The sequence below is a fragment of the Globicephala melas genome, chromosome 12, assembly GCF_963455315.2.
Source record: "Globicephala melas chromosome 12, mGloMel1.2, whole genome shotgun sequence".
NCBI classification, from domain to species: domain Eukaryota; kingdom Metazoa; phylum Chordata; class Mammalia; order Artiodactyla; family Delphinidae; genus Globicephala; species Globicephala melas.
Genome location: NC_083325.1, coordinates 38,453,371 through 38,481,082, shown reverse-complemented (window position 1 = coordinate 38,481,082; position 27,712 = coordinate 38,453,371). Strand labels below are relative to the sequence as shown.

General features: G+C 33.2%; 1 protein-coding gene across 4 annotated transcripts in view; it reads right to left on the bottom strand.

The window, feature by feature from the left end:
• The window catches only part of USP34 (ubiquitin specific peptidase 34), a 231,419-nt gene that overhangs the window by 64,991 nt on the left and 138,716 nt on the right, over positions 1–27,712 (bottom strand). For all 4 annotated transcript variants that reach the window (XM_030877324.2, XM_030877325.2, XM_030877327.2 and 1 more), the window contains 14 exons: positions 23,738–23,838; positions 23,319–23,528; positions 19,999–20,124; positions 18,673–18,795; positions 18,461–18,544; positions 17,820–17,906; positions 12,702–12,902; positions 10,076–10,158; positions 6,253–6,293; positions 5,989–6,113; positions 4,723–4,875; positions 3,636–3,740; positions 1,391–1,446; positions 1,173–1,293 (listed from right to left, as the gene is read on the bottom strand). In XM_030877324.2, coding sequence (XP_030733184.1) covers positions 1,173–1,293; positions 1,391–1,446; positions 3,636–3,740; positions 4,723–4,875; positions 5,989–6,113; positions 6,253–6,293; positions 10,076–10,158; positions 12,702–12,902; positions 17,820–17,906; positions 18,461–18,544; positions 18,673–18,795; positions 19,999–20,124; positions 23,319–23,528; positions 23,738–23,838 — 1,616 coding nt within the window. The remainder of the gene's footprint in view (positions 1–1,172; positions 1,294–1,390; positions 1,447–3,635; positions 3,741–4,722; positions 4,876–5,988; positions 6,114–6,252; positions 6,294–10,075; positions 10,159–12,701; positions 12,903–17,819; positions 17,907–18,460; positions 18,545–18,672; positions 18,796–19,998; positions 20,125–23,318; positions 23,529–23,737; positions 23,839–27,712) is intronic.

Genomic DNA, 27,712 nt, shown 5'->3' with positions numbered 1-27,712 from the left:
ATACAATGGAACAGGTATACAAAGATGTTCCCTGCAGTTTTTTTTTTTTACAGCTACCAACAACATAAATGTCAATAAAGATTAAATTATTTCTCTCTTTATGTATTCAACTTTTTAATGTATTTTCTCTTTTTTGATGGATTCATTTTAAATGAAGAACACAAATCACAGAATAGCATTTACATAATATAAATTATATACCTATGTATTTAATATAGCCATAGAAATTCCTGGAAGGCCATTACCAAAATATCATATGAAATTAAAATATATAGGAATATTTTTGTCAGCAGTACCTAAAAATTTTTTTCTTTCTTTAAAATGACTTTTGCTTTACAATGATATGTTATCAGAAATATCAATTAATACATTTATATTTTGGAATAAAAGTTACATATTGGTTTATATAATGTAAGACTTCAACCAGCAAGACTATAAATAAATCAAGTTATTCCCAGTGAGTGTAACAGAAAAATTTTAAAAGATCCAGGAGAAAACCCACAAAACAGGGCTTTGTGAAATAAGGGTAGTAGCACAGATTTAAGACAGATAAGACTGTCACCTTAAGTTTATCTTAAGAATTCCTGAGCCTATCCTCATGGGGACAATCTTCCATTCTTTTCATTATTCCTGTGTTTCCTAACACAATCAGTAACCTCAAGAAAACAATCCTCCAAACCGTAACTAACTTCCCTTAATGAAGGCAATGACAAAAGTGCCAATGACAGTAAATAATGTAATCTAAAGAGAAATTAGACATTTGTTGGTATAGAGTTATTAGGTGTTATAAAATAGTCAATTATAGATTTTATATCAAATGGGTCTTTAAGAAATGAAACCAGTAAGTACTCTAAAATGACTACTTATTAATTCCATTGTGTTAAGTTACTAATTCAAAATATTCAATTCTATAAAAATCTACAATTAAGCAGAGACTGTCTCTCTATATACAGTCACAGTAATTAAAACTTGTTCTGCATTCTAAAAACAAGACTAAAATTCATATTTCTAGGATTCATCTTATTCAAAGTTCACTGTTCCTGCCAGTAATAAAGTTCTGGTAAACTTCATTTTTGCATGTTTAAGGAAATTTAACATATCCACATACAAGGAAACAATATAAAAAAGTTCAATCTTATTTCATATAAATACTTGGATGTCTTACTACCAACCTGTCCTTCCCTTGAAAATTTAAAGGGTGGTTTGTGTTTAATAACACTTGTTGCAAGCCTTAGGAGTCCTGTAAGCCCATCATCTTCTATATTACCATCCTGATGATCAAGGATCTCCCTGCTACAAAAAAGAATACAAGCAAAACAAGACAGTTCATAAAATTACGTTCTTTATCTTTTCTCAACAATATAACTGTCAATTTCACATCAAATTTTACCTTCGAATACAGTCAGCTAAATGTCGTGCCAAAGCATCCAGGTCGAGGAGTGTTGTCTTAATACAAAGAGAAAATACAAAATTCAAACAGATTTTTATGTTCACTATTTCAGATACTATTAAAACAAAAAATCCTTTCCTTTTAAGTAACAAGAATTTGGTTCTCCGAATTCATTAACATGCCAATTAAATTATAAATAATATATAACTATTCTTTACTTATACATGATGTCAATAAAATTATACTTATAAACACATCACTGATAGTCCTTCAAAAAAGAATCAATGAAATATTGGTAATAAATTATGAGTCACGGTAATTTAACGAGAAGACACTAGGTTTGACTTATTTTTTCTTTAACAATTTTACTGAGATGTAATTAACAAACCATACAATTCACCAAGTTTTGTTTCTAATACTACTTTTAGAAATAAATGCACAGTTCATTTCAGAGAGCTTTAATTCTCATTATAACTGAGCAACAAAATTAAAACAGATTTCATAAAACAGAACTTAATTTAAGAGGATTCCAGGGAATTTCCTGGCTGTCCAAGTGGTGGTTAGGATTCCATGCTTTCACCGCCAAGGGTGCAGGCTCAATCCCTGGTGGGGGAACTAACATCCTACAAGCCACATGGTGTGGCCAAAAAAAAAAAAAAAAAGATTCTCAAAGAAATTCAGATCACTAAGTAGGAAAATTACTTTGACTAGCAAGCAAGAATATTAGATTCATACTTTAAATAGGCAACCATAGGTTTAAAAAAAAATCAATGTCTATCTGGAATCAACATTTTATGGATAAAGTCAAATACATTAAGACATGTTCGGGGGGGGAGGGAGGACTGGAATTGGTAGTCAAAAGATATAAGATACATACGTACTAAGGAGGTAATGCACAACATGATAAATGTAATTAACACTGCTGTAAGTTACTGAGGACTTCCCTGGTGGAACAGTGGTTAAGAATCCACCTGTCAATGCAGGGGACATGGGTTCCCGCCCTGGTCCGGGAAGATCTCACATGCTGTGGAGCAACTAAGCCTGTGTGCCACAACTACTGAGCCTGTGCTCTAGAGCCCGCAAGCCACAAGTACTGAAGCCCGGGAGCCTAGAGCCTGTGCTCCGCAACAAGAGAAGCCACCACAATGAGAAGCCCGCACACCACAACAAAGAGTAGCCCCAGCTCGCCACAACCAGAGAAAGCTCATGTGCAGCAACGAAGACCCAACACAACCAAAACATAAATTAATAAATAAATTAATTTTAAAAAAAAAGTTGTTGAGAGAGTAAAGTACCCATCACGAGGAAAAAATATTTTTTTCCGTTTCTTTAATTTTATATCAATATGAGATGATGTTCACTATACTTATTGTGGTAATCATTTCATGATATGTGTAAGTCAAGTCATTATGCTATATACCTTAAACTTACACAGTGCTGTATGCCAATTATAACTCAATAAAACTGGAAGAAAAAATTAAAACATGCTCAATATTAATTTTTATAATTATTTCTTAAATGAAAAGTAAAATAAGAATTCAGATGTAAACTGTTCCTTAAAAGTAGGACGTTCAAACACGATAGGATTCTTAAAATATAAAGTGTATATACTGGACTTTGATGGAAATACATGAAAAAAAAATTGACAGAAAAGGTTTCCTAAATATTTAAATGTATCTTTTTCAAGCATTTCTCATTCTTCTGAGATCAATTAGATGTATTTTAGCTTACTAAATTTATAAAAAGAAAAAATAAAAGTTTTTATGTGGCAAGTATGTCTTTGAAATAAACTTGTTTTAAGTATTTCTTTGGATAGAAGTATCATTTTAGTCTCATATAAGAAAATTAGTAGATCAGCAAACTGACAGTGTTTCTTTAGCTTAAAGTAATTTCTATTTGAATTGCAACTTTATTTTACATTCTCAGAATCCACTTGCTACTACAGAAAGCTGTATATTTAAAGTCTAAATTTCACATTCCAAATAAGATTTTATATCCACAAATCTTACAAGACACAGGAAACTACTTGTAAGTACCAAATGAAGACATTTCAACTAAAGTCAGAGTAAAAAGAAGAAATTAGAGCAGAACAAAAAGGTACGAATAGAGTAGAAAAATTATGACATTTTCAACTCATTACAGATTGATAAAAATGTCCTTAATGATAACGACCTATAAATGCATGAACATACAAGTGCATAATACATCTCTATTAACAAGTTAATGTATAACTTTCTGAACATACCTGACTAGCATCCTTTATATGTATGTTGTCAACTAATTTGCACAACAACCAAAAATATTCTTTACATCCAGGTTTTAACATTGGTTCTTCTTCATAATCATCTATCTATTAAAAAAAAATTTAAACTTGTGAAAATAGTTTAAAAGGGGAAAATAACTTAAAATTATAATACATTTTAAAAACTACAAGCTTTATAAAAAAAAATTAAATCCCTACAAACTAAACAGTTTTCAAAATTTAACCCCCAAAATGGAGAGAATACTCCTAGTGTCTGTAAAATTAGAACAACTATGTATGTAAGTGAATAATAAGAGAACTTTCAAAAAAACAGTACTCTGAAATTCCTTATAACCTACTTGGAAAAGATATGAATAATGTATAATACTAAATAATGTAGTGCCAACTAAAAATTCAATGAAAATGTGGAAACAAAAGAAACCTACAGAAAATGAGTATATATAAATCTACCCACATACAATGGTCTATTATAGTTTTGAAAGCTGAAAAATAAAGAACACATTACATTTCTTACATAGTCAATGACAGACGGTAAATATGGAGAAGAAAAACGTAAATCCTACAATGCATCATATTTCTGGGATTAGTAAAATTTACTTATTAATGGGCCCTGTATTTATTATGGGGTAGAAGGCTTTTATAAGGCTAATGTTAGTGTATACATGGGAACAAGGAAGAAAACTGAAAATTCTGAGTATCATAAAGATAAAAATAAAACAACTGTGACTGAATAAGAAGAAAGCTACATTTATGATGTTTCTATCATTCAACTTATTAACACAAGGTTCAGAACCTAGTAAGGACAAATGTTATTTCCAAAACAATATCCATGAGAGATCCCACACAGCTGAACCCAAGGACACAGGATCTATCCCTAGGTGTAACATGGACACAATATGTCACAATGCTGCCACTTTAGGAACTATTACATATAACTACCATCCTCCTGGTGAAAACTACAGATAGTAAACAGGTACTCAAAATTACCTGCAAGGACAATACAACGATAAACTTGGGGCAAATGAAATGGCAGAAATAGAAATTGCTCCTGAACACAGTAAAATCTTACCCTAATAGGTTTGAGTGCTTGAGCATCTGGAAGAAATTTCAGCAATGTTGAGGCAGCCAGTAGCAGAAAAGAGCGATTGATTGAGTCTCCTCCATCCAGCCCTGACAGAGATAACTTATAAAGACCATTGCAAGATTCATGACGGACTGCAGTCTAAATGAAAAAGTTCCAAAGATAGTCTGAGTTAGTATTAAAAAGTTAATCTTAAGGTTAATATGTTGGCAGAAATAACATGTTAGATGGCTTCTTTAGTAACATGTTTTAAAACACAATGTCCTGATCACATACTCATGCATCTAAATAATACATGATCAAATGAAGTACCCCAAAGTATACGGTAATATGTAAAAACATTTCAGAAATTCCCAATATGGTCATAAAAACAAACCAAGTAAATACAAGAACAGACAAATACAAAAAGGATTGAGAAAAGGATATTTATAATAATTTATTTACATGATTAATTAACAGGAAAAATATTGGGTTGGCCAAAAAGTTCGTCTGAGTTTTTCTGTAAGATGCTATGGAAAAACCTGAACAAACTTGTTGGCCAACCCAGTATTTTCAGAACTAGAAGCAACTTGGAAAGTACTTAACCCAAAACATTTTACAGATTTTAGAATCTTGTCCAAGTGTCACAACAGTTACCTGGGACAGAGCCAGAACAAGAATACATATGCATTCAATACAAAGCTAATAATATTAGAAAATGTTCTCTAAAAAAGATATGAATATCGTGGCTAAGTGTATTAGTGTGTTTATACTATTTCATTCAGGAATATGGTGTGAGTAACATCAAGATACGATTGGTGAAAATTATATTGACTTCAGTGTCAACACTGAAATCAAAAGGAAATATATTGTCTCTCTTGCATCTAAGGATACACTCAAATAGAAAAAGTAAAAGAAACTTCTCTAAAATGTAAATTACAAAAATAATAATAAATAAATAAATAAATAAATAAATGCTGAAATCCTTCTCAACCCTCAGGAAAAAAAACAATTAAAAAAACCCAAAACAAAAGAATCACTCTGTTAACAAATATTGCAGAAAAAGACAAATATGAATGCTACAAAATATTTAATGTTCACACTTAAGTGTACATAGCTCAAAACACTCTAGATCTTAAAGGATTATTAAGTACCTTCCAGGCAACAGGATATATTTATGGAATCATGTTCATTTGTTTCCATTAGCTCTTTTTATCATCGATGCTAATACGAAAAAATATGAAGAGTAGTACTAATCTTCAATCTTTAGCTTACCTCAGGAATAAGGAGAGTCAATTTTTTTAGCCAGTCTTGTAAATGATCGCTGTCAGCAAGGCTAGATTTCACTAAAGAACAGCAATGAGCCCAACTCACCAAGAGCCACATTGAATAATGTGAAACTACAGAAAAATTGGAAAAAAAAATTACTATAACGGCTTGTGCATGATGAAAACAAAATGTTCATTATTAAAGATATTATATATAGATATAACCAGTCATCCAAATCTTTATTAAAAATTAACTTTGTGGAACCCTTACCTTCATGTCTAGACCTGTGATCAGACTGAGCTTTCAAAACTCTGCAAAGTAAAAACACACCACCAGCAGTAATTAAATTCAGCAACGAACTAAAAATAACTCAATTTCTTACTACATATCCTTTAACTTTCCCTGCCCCCCAAAAGATTAGATTTTATGAAAGCTGCTAATTTATTTTCCTATGGTCTTCATTTTTAATTTAAAGAATCACTGGCAAAATCTTATTATAGCAAACATTAAATGAGTGTTTCAATTTAATAAACAAAATGTGAGTGAATCCCATACTGACTTAAGTGAACTCTCAAAAAGTGCTTAAAGATTTGGTTACTAAAGTGACGTGGCTTACAAAGAGAAAGGTTATAATGGTTTAGAGTCTAAACTTCAGACTCCTAAAAAAAAAAAAACACCCTTATGCAGTAGTCCTTGGCCTCCTGGAGTTTACAGCCTATCAAGGGAGATAAGATGAATATAAAACAAAAAAGTTAGGACATAAATATATTCTAGGAGCTAGCTGAGTAAAACAGTCAGCACATACTATTAGAAATGTGAGTTTAATCTTAATCTGTGGCATATGAAATATTCTTTCTGGCTCTAAATGTTATAGCATCTGTAACGACATTATATTCTACTCTAATAGAAAGATACGACTCACAAAAAGAAAAAAAAACATACAATGACATAAAATGCCCTTCCTTTTGTATTGTTAATGTCAATTTTCATCAGGAATGGTTAAAAGCAAATTATTGAAAAGTAGAGAAAAATAACTAATTTAATTCTATATTACTTCACCTCTATTTTTTCCCCTTGATACTTGTAGTAACTTCAATGGAAAATGTATTACCTCAATTTAAAGAAAACTAAACATTAAAAACTTTCATTTTAATAAAACCAGCATATAGGGATTTAGTATTCACCTTACAAATAAATTGTTTTTTTTAAAAAAAGCACTGATCTCTAGATACCTACTTTGTTATAATTAACAAAACACCTATGAAAATCTGAAAGAGCAAGACTCATCCGTATTATTGATTTAAAATGTAAAAGGTACTAAAAAGTTAAAACTTATAAATCTAGTATTTGGCCATATTTCATGTTTAACTTTTATCATATTGGTTTAATATATTTAACTTTACCAAGAGCAACCTCCCAATCTACCTTTTAAATATGTAGCATTAGAAGATTTTGATAACAGGCAAAAAGTTCATTTTAGCTATCTTAATTGATACAAACCTCCCAGGACCATATAAACTGAAGGTGGAGGCTTATGAAAAGACAATGGTGCAGGAACAGGAGTCAAAAAAACACAAAGATTGGGGGTGGGGGGTAGGGGGCCCTCACATTACAAAGACTGTAATGAGATCTTTAAGAATGGAACTGGTAGAATAGAAATAACTGTCACAGTGAACCAGCTTGAACAGCAGCAGCTGGTATCAAACTCGCATATTTTTCGTTGTGTGAGGTTAAGAGTCAAGTGAACATTTCTTAATTCTAAAGAAATAAAAGCAGACCAAAGCAGTCACTGAACTGCCTTGTTAATCAATATATTGTGGCGTGTGGGATAGTGAGGTATATAGAATGTGTGTTAGAACGGGGGTCCCCAACCCCCGGTCCACGGACCCATACCAGTCCACATCCTGTTAGGAACTGGGCCGCACAGCAGGAGGTGAACAGAGAGCGAGCAAAGCTTTATGTGGGGCTCCCCACTGCTCACATTACCGCCTGAACCACCCCCCCCCCCACTCCGGTCTGTAGAAAAATTGTCTTCCGTGAAAACGGTCCCTGGTGCCAAAAAGGTTGGGGACTGCTGTGTTAAAGGACAAGGAGGAAGAGTTAAGAATTATTTAACTGGAGAGTCACTGTTACTTGGCGTATAAAATGTATTTTATCATACAAACCAAGGTCATGTTATAGCACTTTCTTTGTTTCCCCACATTATCCATTCATAAGTTTTATAAATAATGAGGTAAGGTGCCTGGCATTGATAATATAATGGTGAGCAAAATCAGATATAGTTCGTATAGAACTATACGTCCAGTGGGGTAGAGCAGATGTTGATCGAGTTATGAATGTGAATTCAACTGAGACAGACACTAAAGAAAGATACATTAAACAAGAAATAATCTTAAAATAATCATGCTACTTGTATGCAACCATTGCTTATGAAGGTGACTTTTAAAGGCATCTAAAAACAGATAACTATTAGCCATAAATAACGTTAAGCACTTTGAAATGTGTTTATATTAGCTTTGTAAATCAGTTAACAATGGCAAACTTCAGCCCAAAATGAACACCTACAGAATACAGGACTTGGAAATTAATTCTACACACTTTAACATAATTTATGTGATTATTTGAGGCATACAGAGTCAGGTCCTCATGTATTAGCAACTATCATTTATACATTATTAAAATTTTGATCATTAAAAAAAAAAGTCTCCAATGTAGCCCAAATAAATGAAATCATATTACACGTTTAAACTATATTCTTATACACATATTTCCAGCTTTATCTATTGAGGGCCTAGAAGCAAGGAAACACTAGGAGCAATGATACTATATTTTGCAGGTTCCCCACCAAAAGGAACTAGGGTTTCTTAAAGAAATGCTGATTCAACAACTAAGGCAGGGAAACTGAAAGCCCGGAAGATCTTAAAATGACGGGGGTGGGGGGGGTGGGGGGGTGGGGGTGGGGAGTACTCCTCCCCTCCACCCAAATAATGGGGACATAGCCAAAGGACACATGAACAAACGTGAAGATGTCAACTAAGGTATAATTTGAGCAAAGTGAATAGTAATAGTAATGAATTACATTGACTGAAAAACATCCAAATTGATACTAACTAAATAAAAGGAAGAGAAAGCTCTTCGTCACGACAGAATGTCAACTAATAAACATAAAATGAATGGTAAGAGTTAGAAAATCACTAGTTTGCAAACATTATACTAATATTTAATTCAGGCAAGAATCATCACTGAATGCTAAAACTAAATGAATAAGTTTTATGAGAAGCAGGAAATTTAAACAGTTGCAAATTATCTTCCCATAGGTTACTTTTAATTAGAAAACTCAGAAACTTCATTGTAGAGAAACCTGGAGGAAACCAGATTAACTGATCAAAATTAATATCGCTAATAATAGGACAAACTGATATCACTGGGATGTACTGGGAAAGATACGTTACTTATGGAGTATTCCTGCTAAAATGTATAGTCTGAATCTGATTGTGAGGAACAATCAGGAAAACCTAAATTAAAAGGCTTTATAAAAGAATTGGCTTGTGATACTCAGAAATGTCTGTATCATGAAAGAAAGGCTAAGAAAGTATCCCCAGTTAAAGGAAATGGAAGAAATATGACTACCAAATGCAGTACGTGATCCTGGACGAGGAAAAAAATTGCTATAAAAATATTAATGGGACAATTTGAGTATGGACTATATGTTAGATAATATTATATCAATGTTAAATTTTCTAAATTTGAGTATCTTACTATAGTTGTTAGGAAATTGTCCTTGGACTTAGGAGATACACATCAAACTATTTATCAGTAAGTGATCATAATGTCTGAACTCTTACAAGATTCAGGATATGTAAATAAATGTGTGCTTGGGGACACCCACAGAAAATGCGTGCTCATGATCATTCGATAAAAACTGGCAAAATGTTGATAACAATATGCAAATCCACATGAATGATATGAGAGTTCACTAAAACACCCTAACAATTTTTCTGTTAGGTTTCAAATTTTTTTCAAATTAAAATTTTAAAACACTGTATTCTTACTCTAAATACATACAATCATAAATTATGTAAAAACTTCATACCTAGGAGCCAGATTATCATACGTATAAGCAACAGACATAAGTCGCTGAATCAAACTGGTTCCTTGGACAAGAACAAGAAATACCTTTAAAATAAAAACATTAAAAAAAATCTATAAGTACACTAAAACACAGAACTGCGTTTTAAACCAGACTCCAAATTACTTTGATTTTTATTTATAAAAGGATAGGAATATTCTTAAAATGGTTATTGGAAAATACTGTAAAAATATTAAATATTAGAAAACCAGATTTTTATAAAGAAACCTCAGAATAGCAACTTTAAAAAGAAAATATTAAAAATTTAGAAATACACAGGCGAATCCTTTCTATTTGGTCCACAGATTATCTGCATGTCACCCAATAGAGTGAGAAAAATATTATGTATTACACAAGTCAGTGGTTTTTTTGGGTGGTAGGTGAAGTAACCTTTTTCAGTTTTGAAATAAATGTCAAGCAGTGGCAGATTCCTCAACCACCCTGAAATAAACATAGAAAAGCAATATAATATACCATAGATACCAAACATGGATTCCAGATTAAAAACCTTGAGGTTCAACATTTAGTTTGCTAACTTTCAAGCTGTATGACTCTAATAAATACTGAATTTCTAGGTTCTAGTTCTTCATCTATATAATGGAAAAAAATATTTGCTAACTTAATAAAGAACTACTGAATCCCTTCTGCAGGTCAGAACCCATTCTGGGCACTAATTTTATAAAAGCACTGTTTCCATCCTGGGGAAGTTAGTCCAGTGCAGCAGAAAACATCAAAAGCACTGAAACACAATTATATGCAATGTGCCAAATGAGCAACAGAAGGGAGCAGCAACTAAACCTGTGCCTGGCAAAATAAGAAGAGTTTTAAGAAAAGCTATATTTAGGCTGGAATTGGAAGTTCAATTTGGATTCTGAACCTTCTAAAAGGCTATTAAAGGAGAACAAACGAAATAATGAATGATAGTAAATTATTAAAAGAATTAGTGTTCTTCCTTACTATTGGATGACTTTGTCTCCAGAATTAGGGTAACAAAAATTTCCCCCCAAATAGCTTAGATATACCTTCTAAGCTCTAATTAAATATTATGATAAACAAATGAAAAATATATATATTGTATGCTCTTTTTCTAAACTATAAAAATGTAACATTGGCATACGCATAAGAAAAAATATGCACATAAAAAGATTAACACATAAAACTATTAATGGTAGTGACCTATATGACTTTGGAAGGTTCACTTGTATATTCTTTTTTTTTTTTTGGCCACGCCACAGCTTGCGGGACCTTAGCTCCCTGACCAGGGATCGAACCTGGGCCCTCAGCAATGAAAGCACAGAGTCCTGACCACTGGACTGCCAAAGAATTCCCTCACTTGTACATTCTAAATTGTTTTCAGTAATTATGTACTTGCATAAATTTGTTAAAAAAAAAACTAGCCAATTATTTTAAAATGCCATATATGAGTATGTGTATTTTATTTCTCTATCAGTAACAACTCATTACTGTGGTGTTTCTGGAGCAGGTAGGAGGTAAGCTGCTGTCCTCAAATGGTTACAAAATGAAGAAGCGATTAAGTAAAAACTCATCTTCATCTCTCCCCAGTTCCCAGTTCACTAACAGAGACACTGGAAGGGCAAATATTTGATCACATGAATAACAGAATCCACAGCCAAAAAGAATTTTAATTTTATTGCTGGATGCATTGGTTATTGTGCCATTTTCGTTTGGCTCTAAACCTACCATACTATATATTGATACTTGCTCTGTGACATTAGGGCTGGTACATTATAAACTAAATTTCTCCTCTGCCAGCTGGCTTTCTATTGGGTTTGTCAACGTGGGATACTAGAGAGATTACTTCCTTGCTTTTTCTTTCTTTCTTTTTTTTTTTGTTTGTTTTGGCCGCACCATGCGGCTCGTGGGATCTTACTCCCTGACCAGGGATTGAACCCAGGCCCTTGGCAGTGAAAGCATGGAGCCCTAACCACTTCACAGCCAGGGAATTTCCCCTGTTTTTCCTGTTAACATTGTTCCATAAGTATTTTAACCAGAAGAGGCAAATGATTTCAGAAGCAGTAACAGAACCACTTCCTCGGAGGCCTAAACTCCAGTTCAACAGGATCCCTCTTATAAGCTTCTCATTCCTGATAACCACAGCCTTTTACATATATTCCTCAAACCCTAGGGGTGGTGAATGGCTACTTGCCCGCATTACCTCAACATTCCATTTTTCATTTTTAGCCCTCCAACACATATGTATAAAACCAGTTCTCAATTTTAAATTTACTCTGTTGAAATACCTAGTGTGGTTTGTTTTCCTGAATGGACCCTGATACACTCAGTATAAAAATTACTGAGACCAACTAATGAACTCAATCCTACAGTTAGATAACATTAAAATGGCACAAAATTAATGCACTCCTGCATTTTGGATGATGAACTGAAAAGTATTACTGCTTCGTAATTTCTACTGCTTTAAAATGAAGGCATTGCTTCTGCTGTTAGGTCATACTGTGGTAATCTAGGATAGCATCTCATAGACATTATTCATTTTGTAAAAACAAAAATATACAAGCTCTCTTAGAAGACAAATAAAATTCATTACTACATGGTGACTTTTGTACTTTACCTCTGTTAATCTTGGTATATGAAGACCCTTGGCATGATCACCAGCAGCCTTTCTCGATTTCCCAGGCCATGTTCTTTTCCTATGGCTTTCTGCTATACCAGACCAGGCAAAGACATCATGATAAGCTAAATCCAAATCGGATGGATCTACTGCAAACTGGCATATTAACTTCAGCAAGCAAGCAAGACAGTCTAGCTGCCACTGTGGATAAGAAGAAAATATCATTTTTGCATTTCTATCAAGAAAGAATCATACAAATATATGTAATAGAGATATACAGGATGTAAAAAAATATTGCTTGCAATGTACTACAATTTTAAAAATTATTAAAATAATAATAAAGATATTTACCTACAAAATCAGCATTGAGAGCAAAAATACTGGAAGCTGTCTCTCCACCTAAGTGGCATATACTCTGCTATTTGGGAGTGAAAGCAGTTCTCAATAATTCTAGAAAATTATTCAACTGAAAAATTTGCACTGTATATATGTATATTTAAAATAAAACAAGCATTTCATCAGTAAAATACTGTTTAGTATGAAAAGTAAAATTTCTGATTTAAAGCTCTACTTTAAAATTTTTTAAATAAAGCAATTCCTTCAAATAAATTAATAAGAATATCACCTATGTATGAGAGCTTCAGAGCTTTCTCTTCAATGGTCCTTGTTCTCCTCTTTTCCTAATACCACTACTAAGTGTTATAACTATACCAATATGCCAAGAAACAGAGCAATACTATATAATTGATTTTCAAGAAAAGTACCAGGAAATTTCAGTGAGAAAAAAAGTCTTTTCAACAAACAGTGCTAGAAAAATTGGAGAGCCATATGGAAAAAATAAAATAAAACCTCAACCTCACTCTACATATACAAAAGTTAACTCAAAATATAACACAGACCTAAATGTAAAAGATAACTATAAAATTTACAGAAGAACACACAGGAGAAAATCTCTGTGACCTTGGAAAAATGATTTCTTAGCTATGATATAAATTTTGTTAAAATTTAAAACTTCTCTGCTTAAAAGATACTGTAAATATAAAGAAAAAGCAAGCTACACATTGAATGCAAATATTCCTAATACATATATCTGACCAAAAAACTTGTCCAACTGATTAAGGAAAAAAGTCTTATAGCTCTTTACAAAGAAAAAAAAAAACAGGGGGCTTCCCTGGTGGCAGAGTGGTTAAGAATCCACCTGCCAATGCAGGGGACACGGGTTCAATCCCTGGTTCGGGAAGATCCCACATGCCACAGAGCAACTAAGCCCGTGTGCCACAACTACTGAGCCTGCGTACACAACTACTGAAGCCCATGCGCCTAGAGCCTGTGCTCCGCAACAAGAGAAGCCACCACAATGAGAAGCCCGTGCACCACAACGAACAGTAGACCCTGCTTGCCACAACTAGAGAAAGCCCATGCACAGCAACAAAGACCCAACGCAGCCAAAAATAAAATAAATGAAAAGAAAAAAACCCAAAGAAACGAAAGCAAACAAATCAAAACAAAAACCCCCAGGATATAAAGACACTTCACAAAAGAAGATAAAAAACATGGTCAATATGAAACTTATGGAATATAATGAAAGCAATGCTAATGGGGAAATTTATAAATGTAAATGTTTACATTAAAAAAAAGAAAAATTCTTACCAACAATCTAACTTTACAGCTTAATGAACTAGAAAAAGAAGACAAACTAAACCTGAAGCTAGCAGTAGAAAGAAGGAAATAATAAAGATCAGAGCAGAGGTAAACAAAACAGGGAATAGAAAAACCTAGAGAAAAATCAGTGAAAATCAAAGCTGGTTATTCGAAAAGAACGAAATTGACAAACTTTTAGCTAGAAGGACGAACAAAAAATAAAAGTCAAATTACTAAAATCAAAGTAGGAACATTTCAACTAATTCTAGAGACAGAAAGGATTGTAAGAGAGTACTATGAACAACTGTTGTATGCCCCAAAACTGGATACCTTACATGAAATGAACAAATTCCTAGAAACACAAAACTTACCAGGACTCAATCACAAAAAAATAGAAAATCTGAGCAGACTTATAATTAGTGAGGAGATTGAATCAGTTATCAAAAATCTCCCAAAAAAGAAAAGTTCTGGACCTGGCAGCTTCACTAGTAAATTCTAACAAATGTTTAAAGAAGAACTAATACCAACGATCCTCAAACTCTTCCAAAAAACTGAAGAGGGAACTTCCCAACTCATTCGATGAAGTGAGCATTAACCCTCATACCAAAGCCAGACAAAAGACACTGTCCTCAACAAAATATTAGCAAACAGAATTCAGCAACATATTAAAAGGATTATACACCATGATCAAGTGGGATTTATTCTTAGAATGCAAGGATGGTTCCACATAGCAATGATCAATGTAAATACTCCAGATTAACAAAATGAAGGAAAAGACTACATCATCTCAATTAATGCAGAAAAAGCATTTGACAAAATTCAACACACTTTCATGATAAAAATACTCAACAAAATAGAAACAGACGGAAACTACCGCAGCATAATAAAAGCCATATATGAAAAATCCATAGTGAAAATCATACTCAATGGTGAAAGACTGAAAGCTTTTCCTCTAAGATCAGGAACAAGGCAAGGACACTTGCTTTCACCACTTCTATTCAACACAGTAATGGAAGCTTTGGCCTAAGCAATACACCAGAAAAATAAAAGGCATCAAAATTGGAAAGAAAGAAGTAAATTTATCTGTTTTTGATGTAGAAAACCGTGAAGACTCCATATAAAGGCTCTTAAAACTAGTAAATAATTTCAGCAAAGTAGAAGGATACAAAGTCAACGTACAGAATTCAGTTGCATTCCTATACGTGAACAATGAACAATATGAAAGGGAAATTAAAAAAACAATTCCATTTACAATAGCATCAAAAAGAATAAAATACTTAGGAATGAACTTAACCAAGGAGTTTAAAGACTTCTACAATGAAAGCTACAAAAAACTGCTCCAAGAAATTAAAGACAAATAAATGGAAACACATCCCGTGTTCATGAACTGGAAGACTTATTAAAATATCAATACTACCCAAAGTGACCTACAGATTCAATGCAATCCCTACCAAAATCCTAATGATGTTTTTTGCAGAAACAGAAAAATCCATTCTAAAATTCACAAGGAATCTCAAGGGACTCCAAATAGACAAACAATCTTACAAGAAAAGAACAAAACTGGAAGACTCACATTTTCTGATTTCAAAACTTACTACAAAGCTACAGTAATCAATACAGTGTAGTACTGGCATAAAGATAGACAAAAAAATAAAAGGAATGGAATAGAGAGCCTGAAAATAAACCCTCACGAAAATGTTCAAACGATTTTTGAAAAGAGTACCAAGACCATTCACTGTGGGGAAAAGGAGTCTTTTCAAGAAAATATGCTGGGAAACCTGGATCTCCACATGCAAAAGAATGAAGTTGAACCCTTACCTAACACCATATACAACAATTAACTCAAAATGAATCAAGGATCTAAATATAAGACCTAAAACAATAAATAAGACCTAAAACAATAAATCTCAATAAATAAATCTCTGTGAAGAAAACACAGAACAAAAGTGCCATGACACTGTATTTGGCAATAATTTCTTGGATAGTACACCAAAGGCTTAGGTAACAAAAGAAAAAATGGACAAATTGGACTTCATGAAAATCTTGAAATTTTGTTCATCATGTAAGAGTATCCACAGTACCCTATAATATATTGAGAGATACATTATAAATATGGGATCTCAGTTGACTTGAAAGCCATCTGTGTTGCCAGGCTACAATGTGTCCCATGTAGCAGTAAATTTTTCTTAATACTTCATAAAAGTGTCCACAATTTTAAAGGAAACAAAGAGAGAAAATCTTTAGCATATGATTACCTGTAAACTTTATTCAAAGCTAAACTTAGAGCAGTTTATAAACAAAAGTCCTATAAACGACACACAACTACTCATTAAAGATTTAAAATTCTCCCACTTTGCCAAAGAACTAAAAGGCACCTTATAATTCTGAGAGATCACTGAGACAACAAAGACAATACAATAAAACACAACAGACATTTCAGTTCTAAGAGACAGAAAACAATTACTGTAGTAGAGGTATCTATTCTAAAAAGGAAAATATCTGTAGCAAAATATATAAAATAAAAATGGCAAAAAGTATTGAAAGCAATGATAAGATTAACAAAATCTTGGTAGATAGTAATATGCTTAAATGTATTTTCTTTCATTAATATCTTGGATATATCAGCATTTGACAGTAAATCAAGAATATCTGACTCCTAGGTTCTAAAATAATTCTAAAAAGCAAGTACTAAGAAATTAAAATTTGAATGCAATGTTTGATAATGCTATTCTGCTTTGCTGGAGGTCAGGAAATGAGCATCCTTTCCATTTAATACAAAACTGGATTACACAGTTTGGTCCAGCATTATGAATTTTTAAATATTCCATAATTTTATTTTCCTAACATTATAGGACAGTGCTTTGTCAAGTTAACAGTGATAAAGTACCATCTTCTAAAACTTCCATTTTGTTAAGGATCAAAAATTTTGTAAAATACTATTAAAAAATACACTGCGGCAATGTCCACTTGCTATAAAAATTTCTAAAGGCTTATTTACTCTCAAGTCCTGTACCTTTTTCATTGCCGACTAGTCACAAATGGTCTGGAAATACATTTTTCAGTAGTGTTGCTTAAAGGAAGAAATGGTCAAAACAAAATGAAATGAAGAAAAAGGATGTTTTCAAAAAAATGAAGACATAAAACCAAGTTTTTCTTAAAAAGCATCCAAATTTTAAGACTATGTAAATATTAATATATAGTTTACCAAACTAATGGAAAAATGTTCATGAATTACCTATAGTTCAGAGTCATTAATATTATCACTTAAATTTTTTTAACTGAGTTGACATGGAGAACTCTTATTGCATAATTAGTTTATCAGATTCCTTATTTTTTCTTAAATTTATTTCTACAGTACTCCACACTTTCCTTTACTAAAATAAAGTTTGCAGCAAACGTTACATTTGCCAATGGTTCATGGAAGTGACTCACTGGGGTAACTACTGCAACTTGTTGAAAATGTGAATTTTCACTTACCACAGTCCAGGATTCCTGCTCTTTTGGCTCTAGAATTCCAGAATTAAAAATTTCTAATAACTGTTGAAGCCCTCCAGCAGCAACAAACTGTAAGCAATTGTGAGAGTAATGGTAAGAGGAAAGAGCTACATGATGTAGTAAAGATCTGCTTTTTGATTCAGTAACTGGGTGTGTGTGTATGTCTGTGTGTGTAAGTAAAATATTATGTATCTTTCATATAAGAAATTATTCTTTGATAAATAACCAATATAACGTCTATACAATATAACGTCTATATAACCAATATAACGTTTATACAATAAAGTAACAGCAAACAACTAATTTTCAAGAATTTTTTTTAAAGATTCTTATAAAAATCTATATACATATCTTTGTATTCCATTAACCATTTAATCCCAGGCACTGGGATGTCCTAACACAGTATTCCAATGAAGGAGAAAAAATAATAAGTGCTAAAAATAGGAGCACCAAAGCATTAAATAATCTCAGTTTATTTATTACTGTGATTAGAGTAATACATAATTTTTAAACTATGCTTTATTTAAATGGTAAGTTAGTTTAAAACAATAATTATGGTAACTTCTGGAAAATTAGAGATGAATTATTTTTACCAATACACTGCAAAACATATATGATCAAACCTTGCAACTCCAGGAATTTTTACTATTTTCCACTTGATCCTCACTTGAATCATCTGAATCTGGATAAAGATCACTATAACTTCCCTGTGGGAATGGCAGAAATAAATAAATAAATAAGGAAGGGTGGCAGGAGAATTAAAAGATAACGTACTCTGGAATTTTGCTCCAAAGAGAAAACAAATGTTTAATGATAATAATGGAAAAGCAATTACCGTTGACTCTCTTCTTATTCTTCTGTTAGGTTTTCCCAGTGCTTCAATAATTTCCAGGGCATATAATAGCTTGTGAGCACTCTTAATTTTGAGCAGTTCTTTCCAATTAAGTCCATCATTACACTTAAATTAAAAAAAGAAACACAGGTTTCTCCAACCAACTTACCAAGAGACCCCCCCCAAAAAAAAAACTAAAGAAAATGACACTATATAAAAACTCAAATATTACATATATATTGAAATATGTTCAAACAAGTGAAGACCAATTATATAATTGGTACTAATTATATACTTAAAACACCAATTATTCATTAAATTTTGTTAAAATTAATACACAACAGCAGCATAGGAAAAAACTGTATGTTAACCTCCACAACAGTTGAGGTAATTTGCCATCTTCCCAATGAAAAACACATTGCAGCATAATTGAATGTGTGAACTTTTAAGGATACAGAAGCAGTACAGTGTGTATTTAATATTTATGTGACACCTACTCATTTAAAAAGTCATATACAAATACATAAACTTTAAAATATTGTTCTTTTCTACTCGCAATTTATAAAGTGTTATTCACACTTAATGTGCATCCTTTGACAACGATATTATTATTAGAGCTACAATGAGTCATCAACCACCATTTTCTAAGCCCATCTTCTTCACTTCCAAGTCATTTGAAATACAAGACCCTGAGAAATCACATAACAACGTCCCAAATCATAGATAACATTAGCATAACATTAGGACATTGTTTTTCCATTAGTCCTATAGGTGTTCTGTTGGTATCCCCACTAAGTAACTCCTTAATATATAGCTTTTAAAAATAATCTTTAATTTTAACAGACATCTTTACAAAGATATATAACACTTAATACATGTGAGGTCATGCCTCTGGGAATATTAATATATATTAAATTTCTTTGACTCCTTTTTTCTCTATTTCTACCAGTTGACTTGTATAAGCAGCCAAAACAAGCCCTGAAGCAATGTCATTAAATCACAGGGTATTTTCTCTAAACGTTACTTTTTGTTGTCAAAAACAAAGCAATATTCAGAACATTAAGTAATATGAAAAAACACTAATATAAAGGCAAATTCACTGTTTTCTAAAGATAATTTTAGAGAAAATCCTTGCCTTGTATTTAGCCCATATTATTCAATCTCACTAATAATTAAATATATGAACATTAAAATGAACTGGCACTTTTTACCTATTAAATGGGCAAAATTTTACTGAGGTTACCAGTCAACAAGCACTCTCATACACTACCAGTAGGAATGTAAACTGGTACCATCCTCCAGGGAAGTAAAAATATTTTGTGGACTTACCTGTTCATCTGAGATATTCTGGAATGCCATCAACATGTTAGGACATGTAGGAAGAAGCATCAGTAGCTCCCATACACGCCTAGAGAGGTTTTCTGCATGAAGATGAAGTTCTTCACATCTTAAGCTCTATACAAATAAGAGGAACTGCTTATCAAGACAGATCAGTTTTTTGAAACATCTAAACTTAAGTTTGATTTGCATAAAATCACTAATTATCATATTTGATATTTTTAAATCTTACTTTAAAAGTGAGAATAAAGCATTTGTTACACAGTAAATAAATTTATTCAATAAATTAAGTTATGTCAAAGTAGTGGTTTTTCAACTTGTTACTGAACACTTTTCTGGGAAAAAGTGATCTGCAAGTCTGGCCACTTTCCTCAGAAAAACTTTTCAAACAAAAGTGAAAATGTCTGTTTTATAAAGCCAACAAGTAAATTTCAATAAGACTATCATCTATTTCTTCCCTGCAGGTCACTATTCTAAGAATGACAAAGACCTGGAAAATTAAATCCCTGACCTTACATTTGGGAAAAGAGTACACCTGTTTCTCTTATTTCGCTAATCCATGCCTTCCTTATATTCCAGTCTCAGACAAGCAGAGATTAAGAGAAAAGCAAACAATTTTAAAGAACCTACTTTTTTCCATTATCGTTTGTTAAATCTGAACTCTCTAAGGTACTGAGATAACAGTAAGCTAAAGAATATTACAGAAGGTATGTAAGAAATAGGCAAGTTTCTTTCTTTTTTTTTTTTTTAATTAAAGCACAACCCAAGAGGTAAACAAGCAGCAAAAGCTAAAGCAGCAGAAGTTTTGGAATGTTCCAAAGTATGAATTTGTATAGTATTATTCTACTACTAGCTGTTGTCATAATGATTCTGAGGTATTATACAGTATAAGGGATGCCAAAGGAATCTTCTTACACATCTACAAAAAGTAATTTCGTTCTTTTTGTACAATGGTATAAAGCTAATATACTTTGAAGGCAAGAGAATTTGAGAGACAGGAGTTTCAAAGTAAACTTTGCTTTTCACAGCCCTGATGAAGAAAGAGAAGCAACCCAAGTAACACTTCTAGTTTATTTGGGGACAAGGCACTGAGAGTTCTTCAGTGAAATAAAATTCATTCCTTTGTAAACATCCAGTTTAAAAAAGAGAAGGTGGGGAGAGAGGGAGGAAAGGAGGAAGGGACTGAACTCTGTGCAAAAAATTATTTGAAGAAAAAAAAATCTCCCAGGTGTATAAGACTATGTTCTACATTATGACTGAAAGGCCCTACAATATGGGTCATACACAGTGGAGATCCTTTATTCTTCTGGTAATCCTCTTCAAGACTGAACCGGTCTTGTTCAACAAAGAAACCCCACGCCACCAATGGCATACTTGTCACCAAGTTCAATAATATAACTGTCCCAAAATGAATGCTTTCTCTCTGGTTTAGGCCTCAAATGGACAATTACAATGACCTACTAACTGGCTCTTGTACCTCTGGTCTTTGTTTTCTCTAATATAATCCTCCACACTAACACCAAAACTTTGTTTCTGAAAGTCCAAAAAAGATCTCATTTTGTTGTTTTAAAATCTTCCATGATAACAGCCATCTATTTTACTAAGAATAAAAACCTCTTAAGGTCCTTTGTGGTATAGCTTACAATCTCCCTTTCTGTCCTTATATTTGAATTACATCATACTCACACTCCCAATTTTTCAATCATGCCATTCACTTTTCTGTGACTCTGTAATGCTTCTCTTCCTTCTTTTATCAGCAGTTGGACCCAATTTAAATAACTCCTCTTTTACAGAAATCTTCCCCAAATTTTTGTTTACTGCTTATGTTCCCATAACACACTGTGTAGAACACTAGCACCCTCCTGGAAAATTGGGAAATTCTTATAATTATCTTTTAAACTGGCAATACACTGCTGACATGAAGTAAAAGGTTATTAAGTATTTATGGCATAAAATTTAACAGGTGAGGAAATGAAGGTTTATGGACATCTATTATTGATTATTCTGCTTGAACAAAAAGGAGATTTCTTAGGAATTTAAGAATATGCCACCACAAAAGAAACCAGGTTATGGGGAACAGATGACTCAATTTGGTCATTCATGACCAAACACATTCTGGAAACATAGAAAGAAGCCACTTAACATTGTTGGGAAAGAAATAACAGTTAGCCTAACATAAGGAAAGTCATAAAAGCACCACTATTTTATTTGCCACTCAGTCTCAAAATAATGATTCTTCCAAGAAAGATGGTGCCCTGAAACAGAATGGCGGCAGTGGAAATAAATTAAGTGGACAACAGGTCAAAACAACATTACTTGTGGTAGATTGGATTAGAAGTAGGGATAGACTCGGGTTCAGGAAGAAGAAAAACAGAGATGGCATCCAGGTTTCTGGCATGAGCAACTGGGTGGATTCCAGTTGAATGAAGAAGAATGGATGCCTATGGGACATCAAGTGGAAGCATCAAGTAAACAACTGGATATATGAGTTTGGAACTCAGAGAAGAGGTTTGGTCTGCAGAACTAAGTTTGTGAGTCATCACTAAAAAGATGTTATTTAAAGTCAATTCTTCCTTGGACTACTACATTAGGTTCCTTACTGTTTTTTCTATTCTTGCCAAACAAACCTATTACCTTTAAGTCAAAAATCAAAACATATGTCTCTCTCTCTGCTTAAAATACTTCAATGCTGTCCACTTTACTTTGAGTGAACTGGAAATAGCCTGCCATGGCCAGTTTGATTCTGTTTATCTTTTCATTTCATTCCCCTCATTTTACTCTCCCACTACCTTCCACACTCTACTTACCAGCTCCCAAACAATTCCCAGACCTGCCTAACTCCTTCTTATATCAAGGGCTTCAGGAATCAGTTTACTTTATCCAGATCATTCCTCATTCACTTCATTTAGTAGGCTCCTTTTCACCCTGCAAGCTCAGATTTATATGGTCTCCCTCAGAGAAACCTTCCTTGACCAAATAAAATATAAACAGTCTGTCTATCACCAGTCCTTAATAATGGCAAGTCGTAGCAACTATCTCTACCGGAAACTATTTATCTGTTAGTTTACTTGAAACTATCTGTTAGGCATGTCAATTACCTGTCTTCCCCACTGGATTCAATGAAGGCTGAAACTGTGTCTATTTTGATCCTTGTGAACAGCACGCCTGGGATATATTAGGTACTTAAATAGTTAATGAATTAATAAACTGATTCCTTGGTTTTATTGCTTTTAAGAGATTACTGAGAAAATTATTTTCCACTCAACAGAAAGACAAAACAAGATTTTGTGAAAATGAAATGATATAGTCACCTCACTATCTTCAACTGCCATTTTTCCTGAGGGTGGTTTAAATGATGCAAGCATCTCTAATAAATCAAAAAGAGTAGTTAAATGAGGTTCTTGTAAAAGCAAAAGCATCGGAATGTTGTCCTTCTGAGGGGGTGGTAGGCAAGATGCTGGCAGCTGAACACCTTCCCCTTTCCGTTCTCTCCTTGGTGCACCCAAAGATACAAATACCATCTATAAAAACAGGAGCAACAGGGGGGAAAAAATCAACACATAATTAGACATATCAAGTTTTTGGTTTAATAAATCTGTGAGGTAGGAAATAACTTCCCTTACAATTTTAACAAAAGCAGTAAGAACTGTTTTTGAACTGTATCTTCAACTAAATAACTATTGACTATAAGTCAACAGATGATTAAAACTCAAACCACATTTACGCGTACCTGCATGTCCTTAAAACCAAGCTCATGAAGTGCTTTCTCATCATAATCTGTTGTTAATTCATGTCCAGATGAAATCATCCTGACTGGTCCCATAAGGCCTCCTTAAAAACAGAAAACATAAGTGAACTTTTTTATAAGAGTTAACTTACTTGCCAACATGAATACACAGTTATAGTAATTAATTCCACTGGACATTAAGCTTAAATAGAATTCTTGAGTGCAGAAGAAACAGAGCCAAGCATACTTCTTATATTATTTTCTGTTGTCTGATGTTAGCCTTAGGCAGTAAAAATTATAAGAGAATCCTCCTTTAGCACCACTCTAATAAGATCAATTCCTGCTTGCTTAATAATATGAAAATTTTTACAAGTAAAAAACACTACAGAGCTTTCTGGGAACCTACAGCTTTTCCCCTTAGCAATACATGCAGGAGAAACAGATTCATTAATGCCTTAGTTCACAAGTAACCAGCATGTATTTATAATGATCGAGTTTTCTCTTCCCTGTTACTACCTATCAACACAAAATAGATTATATGGCAGAAAAAAAGTTCTGACAAGAAACGAAAAAAGATGAGCTACAACATTCTAGATTACAGTAAGCTCAACGAACTCAATAGACTGAGGCAATTCATTTCTAGAATTCATAAGTCCTCTTTGCTTCAACTTCATTTCCCACCATTGTCCCTACCAAAATATGCTTTAGCCACACAAGCATGTTCTTTCTTGAAAGCATCAAGCATGTTCCCATCTCAAGGTCTAAGATGCTCCTCCCCAGGAATGCATATGGATCATTCCCACAGTTCAAGTCTTTCATCAAATGTGAGCTCTAAAAGGCCTTCCTCCTAACTACTCAATCTAAAAAGCCTCATCTCACTATTAATCCCATACTCTGCTTTATCTTTCTGTAAAGCACTTATTAGCATCTGATATTATATTTAAGTATCTGTCTCCCCCACTAAAAAAAACCCAACCCAGTTCCACAAAGGCACACATGTATTCCCAGCATTAGAACAGCAGGCATTCAAATTAATTATTGTTTAATCCATGAAAAAAAAATTTTTTTAAAGAAAATGCTGGACAGAGGAAGAAAGTTAAGCAAAATGATGAAATATCTGATGAATAATTAAACTCAAATATTGTTAAATTTTATTAACTTAATGTAGGAAAATTCCATTGGATAGGCACTAACCAACTATTTTCAGGAATGAGTGAAGCACGATTACTGCTTTCCACAACAACACATAACGTTTTAAAATTACCTTTTCCCTCCACTCAAGTAAGAAAATTCTACCTGAAAATATTTCAAACACAGGAAAGGAAAATGAGTTCCTCCAGTAAGATTCATTTCAGTATTTTTCCTTAAATGTAACTGTTGTGTATGGGACTTCCCTGGTGGTCCAGTGGGCAAGACTCCATGCTCCCAATGCAGGGGGCCCGGTTTGATCCCTGGCTGGGGAACTACAACCCGCATGCATGCCGCAACTAAGAGTCTGCATGCCACAACTAAGAGTCTGCATGCCGCAACTAAGACCCGCGGCAGCATGCATAAATAAATAAAATTATATATTAAAAAAATATATAATTGTTGTGTAGCAAAATTGCTAATTGTTGTGTAGCTAAACCTATGTTTTTTTCCCTTCTTGTTATTTCTAAGCCTAGAAACCTTGGCCCTCCCAAAAGTTTGATAAATTTTCAATCCTATATCTTCTGAATTGTCCTAGAGTTTATTGTGTGTATGCACGCGCATGTGTGTATAAAGAATACTTTAAGTTCATCCTGAACATGAGAGAAGCAGGGTTTTTCTTTCTGCCCCTAAACCGAACATCTCATAAGACTATTTCTTTGCTATCTATTGTGATTTAATTAACACTCTTTATGAGATAATATTGTAGTTTTTAAATGTATAATAGCTAGTATTGAAATTCATCTATTATCCTTTCAGGTTTTCCTCTCAGAACTTCTGATACTGTTTAGTTTATTCACACAGTTTATTATTCAGAGTAGTTTCATCCAATTTAAAGTAAAAATTCATTCAGATTTAGGTAAAATATATTAAGAAATTAACATGGCATCTCTACAATATTTTATATAGAGATGCTAGGTATAATCACTTATTCAAGTGTTCATTTACATATCTCAAAAATGTTTTAGTCTCATATATTCCACAAACACGTCACACTAAGAGTACCCTAACTAGGGACTTCCCTGGTGGTCCAGTGGTTAGGTTCCACCACTTTCACTGCCACTGCCCTGGGTTCAATCCCTGGTCAGGAACTAAGATCCCACAAGCCACGTGCAGCAAAACAAACAAACAAGTATCTTATGTTTTTTAAATTGCTACAAAACACTTGATTTCTTTAGTTTCCTATTCATCATTATATTACCCTCAAATTATCACTGAGTTCCCTCTTCTGATAGTAATGTTTTATCCAAATCATTTAAAATTAGTGCTTAAGAAAAACATGGGCTACTAGATGAACAGAAACTCTATATTAAACTTTTAATACTTCGGTAGATTTTTATTAATAAAATTTCTTTTCTATGTTACTGAGATAATCTAATAAATCTATGACTGTTCATCTTTTTACAATAGTGAGATAAAACATCCTTAGTAGTGATGTATTGCTAAGATAATATGGAGTTGATTTGCTTCCCAGTTTGTTAGAGACCCTAAGCATGCACGACTTTGTTACAAAATAGAACTAAGATGGCTAGCAGTTTATCTAGCATTTTGGACTCTATTTGATATGTGAATTAGGCCTACATGTTGTGTACATAACGTATCAACTTTCAATTATAACGGCTGAATTGGTTTTTACAGTTAACTGAGCAGCTTTCTATGTTCTACTACTTTTGAGGATCTTTTTTAACTTAAGAATTGCTTATTCCTTAACGGTTCTCGAAAAAGTTGCTATCTTTAAAAAATTTAGTATCTTTTTTTAAAAAATTAATTTATTTTTTGGCTGCACTGGATCTTCGCTGCTGTGTGCAGGCTTTCTCTAATTGTGGTGGGAAGGGGCTATTCTTCGTTGCGGTGCATGGGCTTCTCACTGCAGTGGCTTCTCTTGCTGCGGAGCACGGGCTCTAGGGTGCACGGCCTTCAGTAGCTGTGGCACGTGGGCTCAGTAGTTGTGGCTCCTGGGTTCAACAGAGCAGGCTCAGTAGTTGTGGCACACAGGCTTAGCATCCGCGGCATGTGGGATCTCCCCAGACCAGGGCTCGAACCTGTGTCCCCTGCACTGGCAGGCAGATTCTTAACCACTGTGCCACCAAGGAAGTCCCCCAAAATTTAATATATTAATGCAATGAATGTTTCAAAACAAGAAAAGGAAAAAGAAATCTTAGAAATTCTTAGGTTATGATGATATATTAAACAACACATATCTAATTTTTATCCTCTGAAGCTGCAATAAAGTAAATTTTAAAAATTTTACAAACATCTGACAGGGAAAAAAAGAGAACAGATAATAGCAAACAAGTTTGCAAGCTGGAAATCAAATGCACTTACAGTTACTATCAAGACCTCAAAAAGATAAATCCTAAGCCAGACACAAATTTATAATCCATAATCTGACTTATACTGATTTGGCACAGGAACAAGATCAACACCTGACAAAGGAGGGAAAGAGAAGAGGGATCGAAGCAGTAGAAAGAGAAGGAAAAGAAAAAGAGAGAAGAAGAAGAAAAGAAAAGGAATAAAGGAAAAGAACAGAACCTCAGTGATCTATGAGGCACTAACAAACAGACTAAGATACATTTAATTAGAAGCCCAGAAATTATGGTGAAGGGTAAGGAAAAAGAAAAAAATATTTGAAAAAATATATAATTGCTAACCTTTTTCGAATTTGATAAATGTTATAAATACACAACAGACCCAGAAGCTGAACTAAACCCAAGCTGCATAACACAAAAACACAACAAGGCACATTAATAATCAAACCGCTGAAAATCAATGTTAAAGAAAAATCTTTAA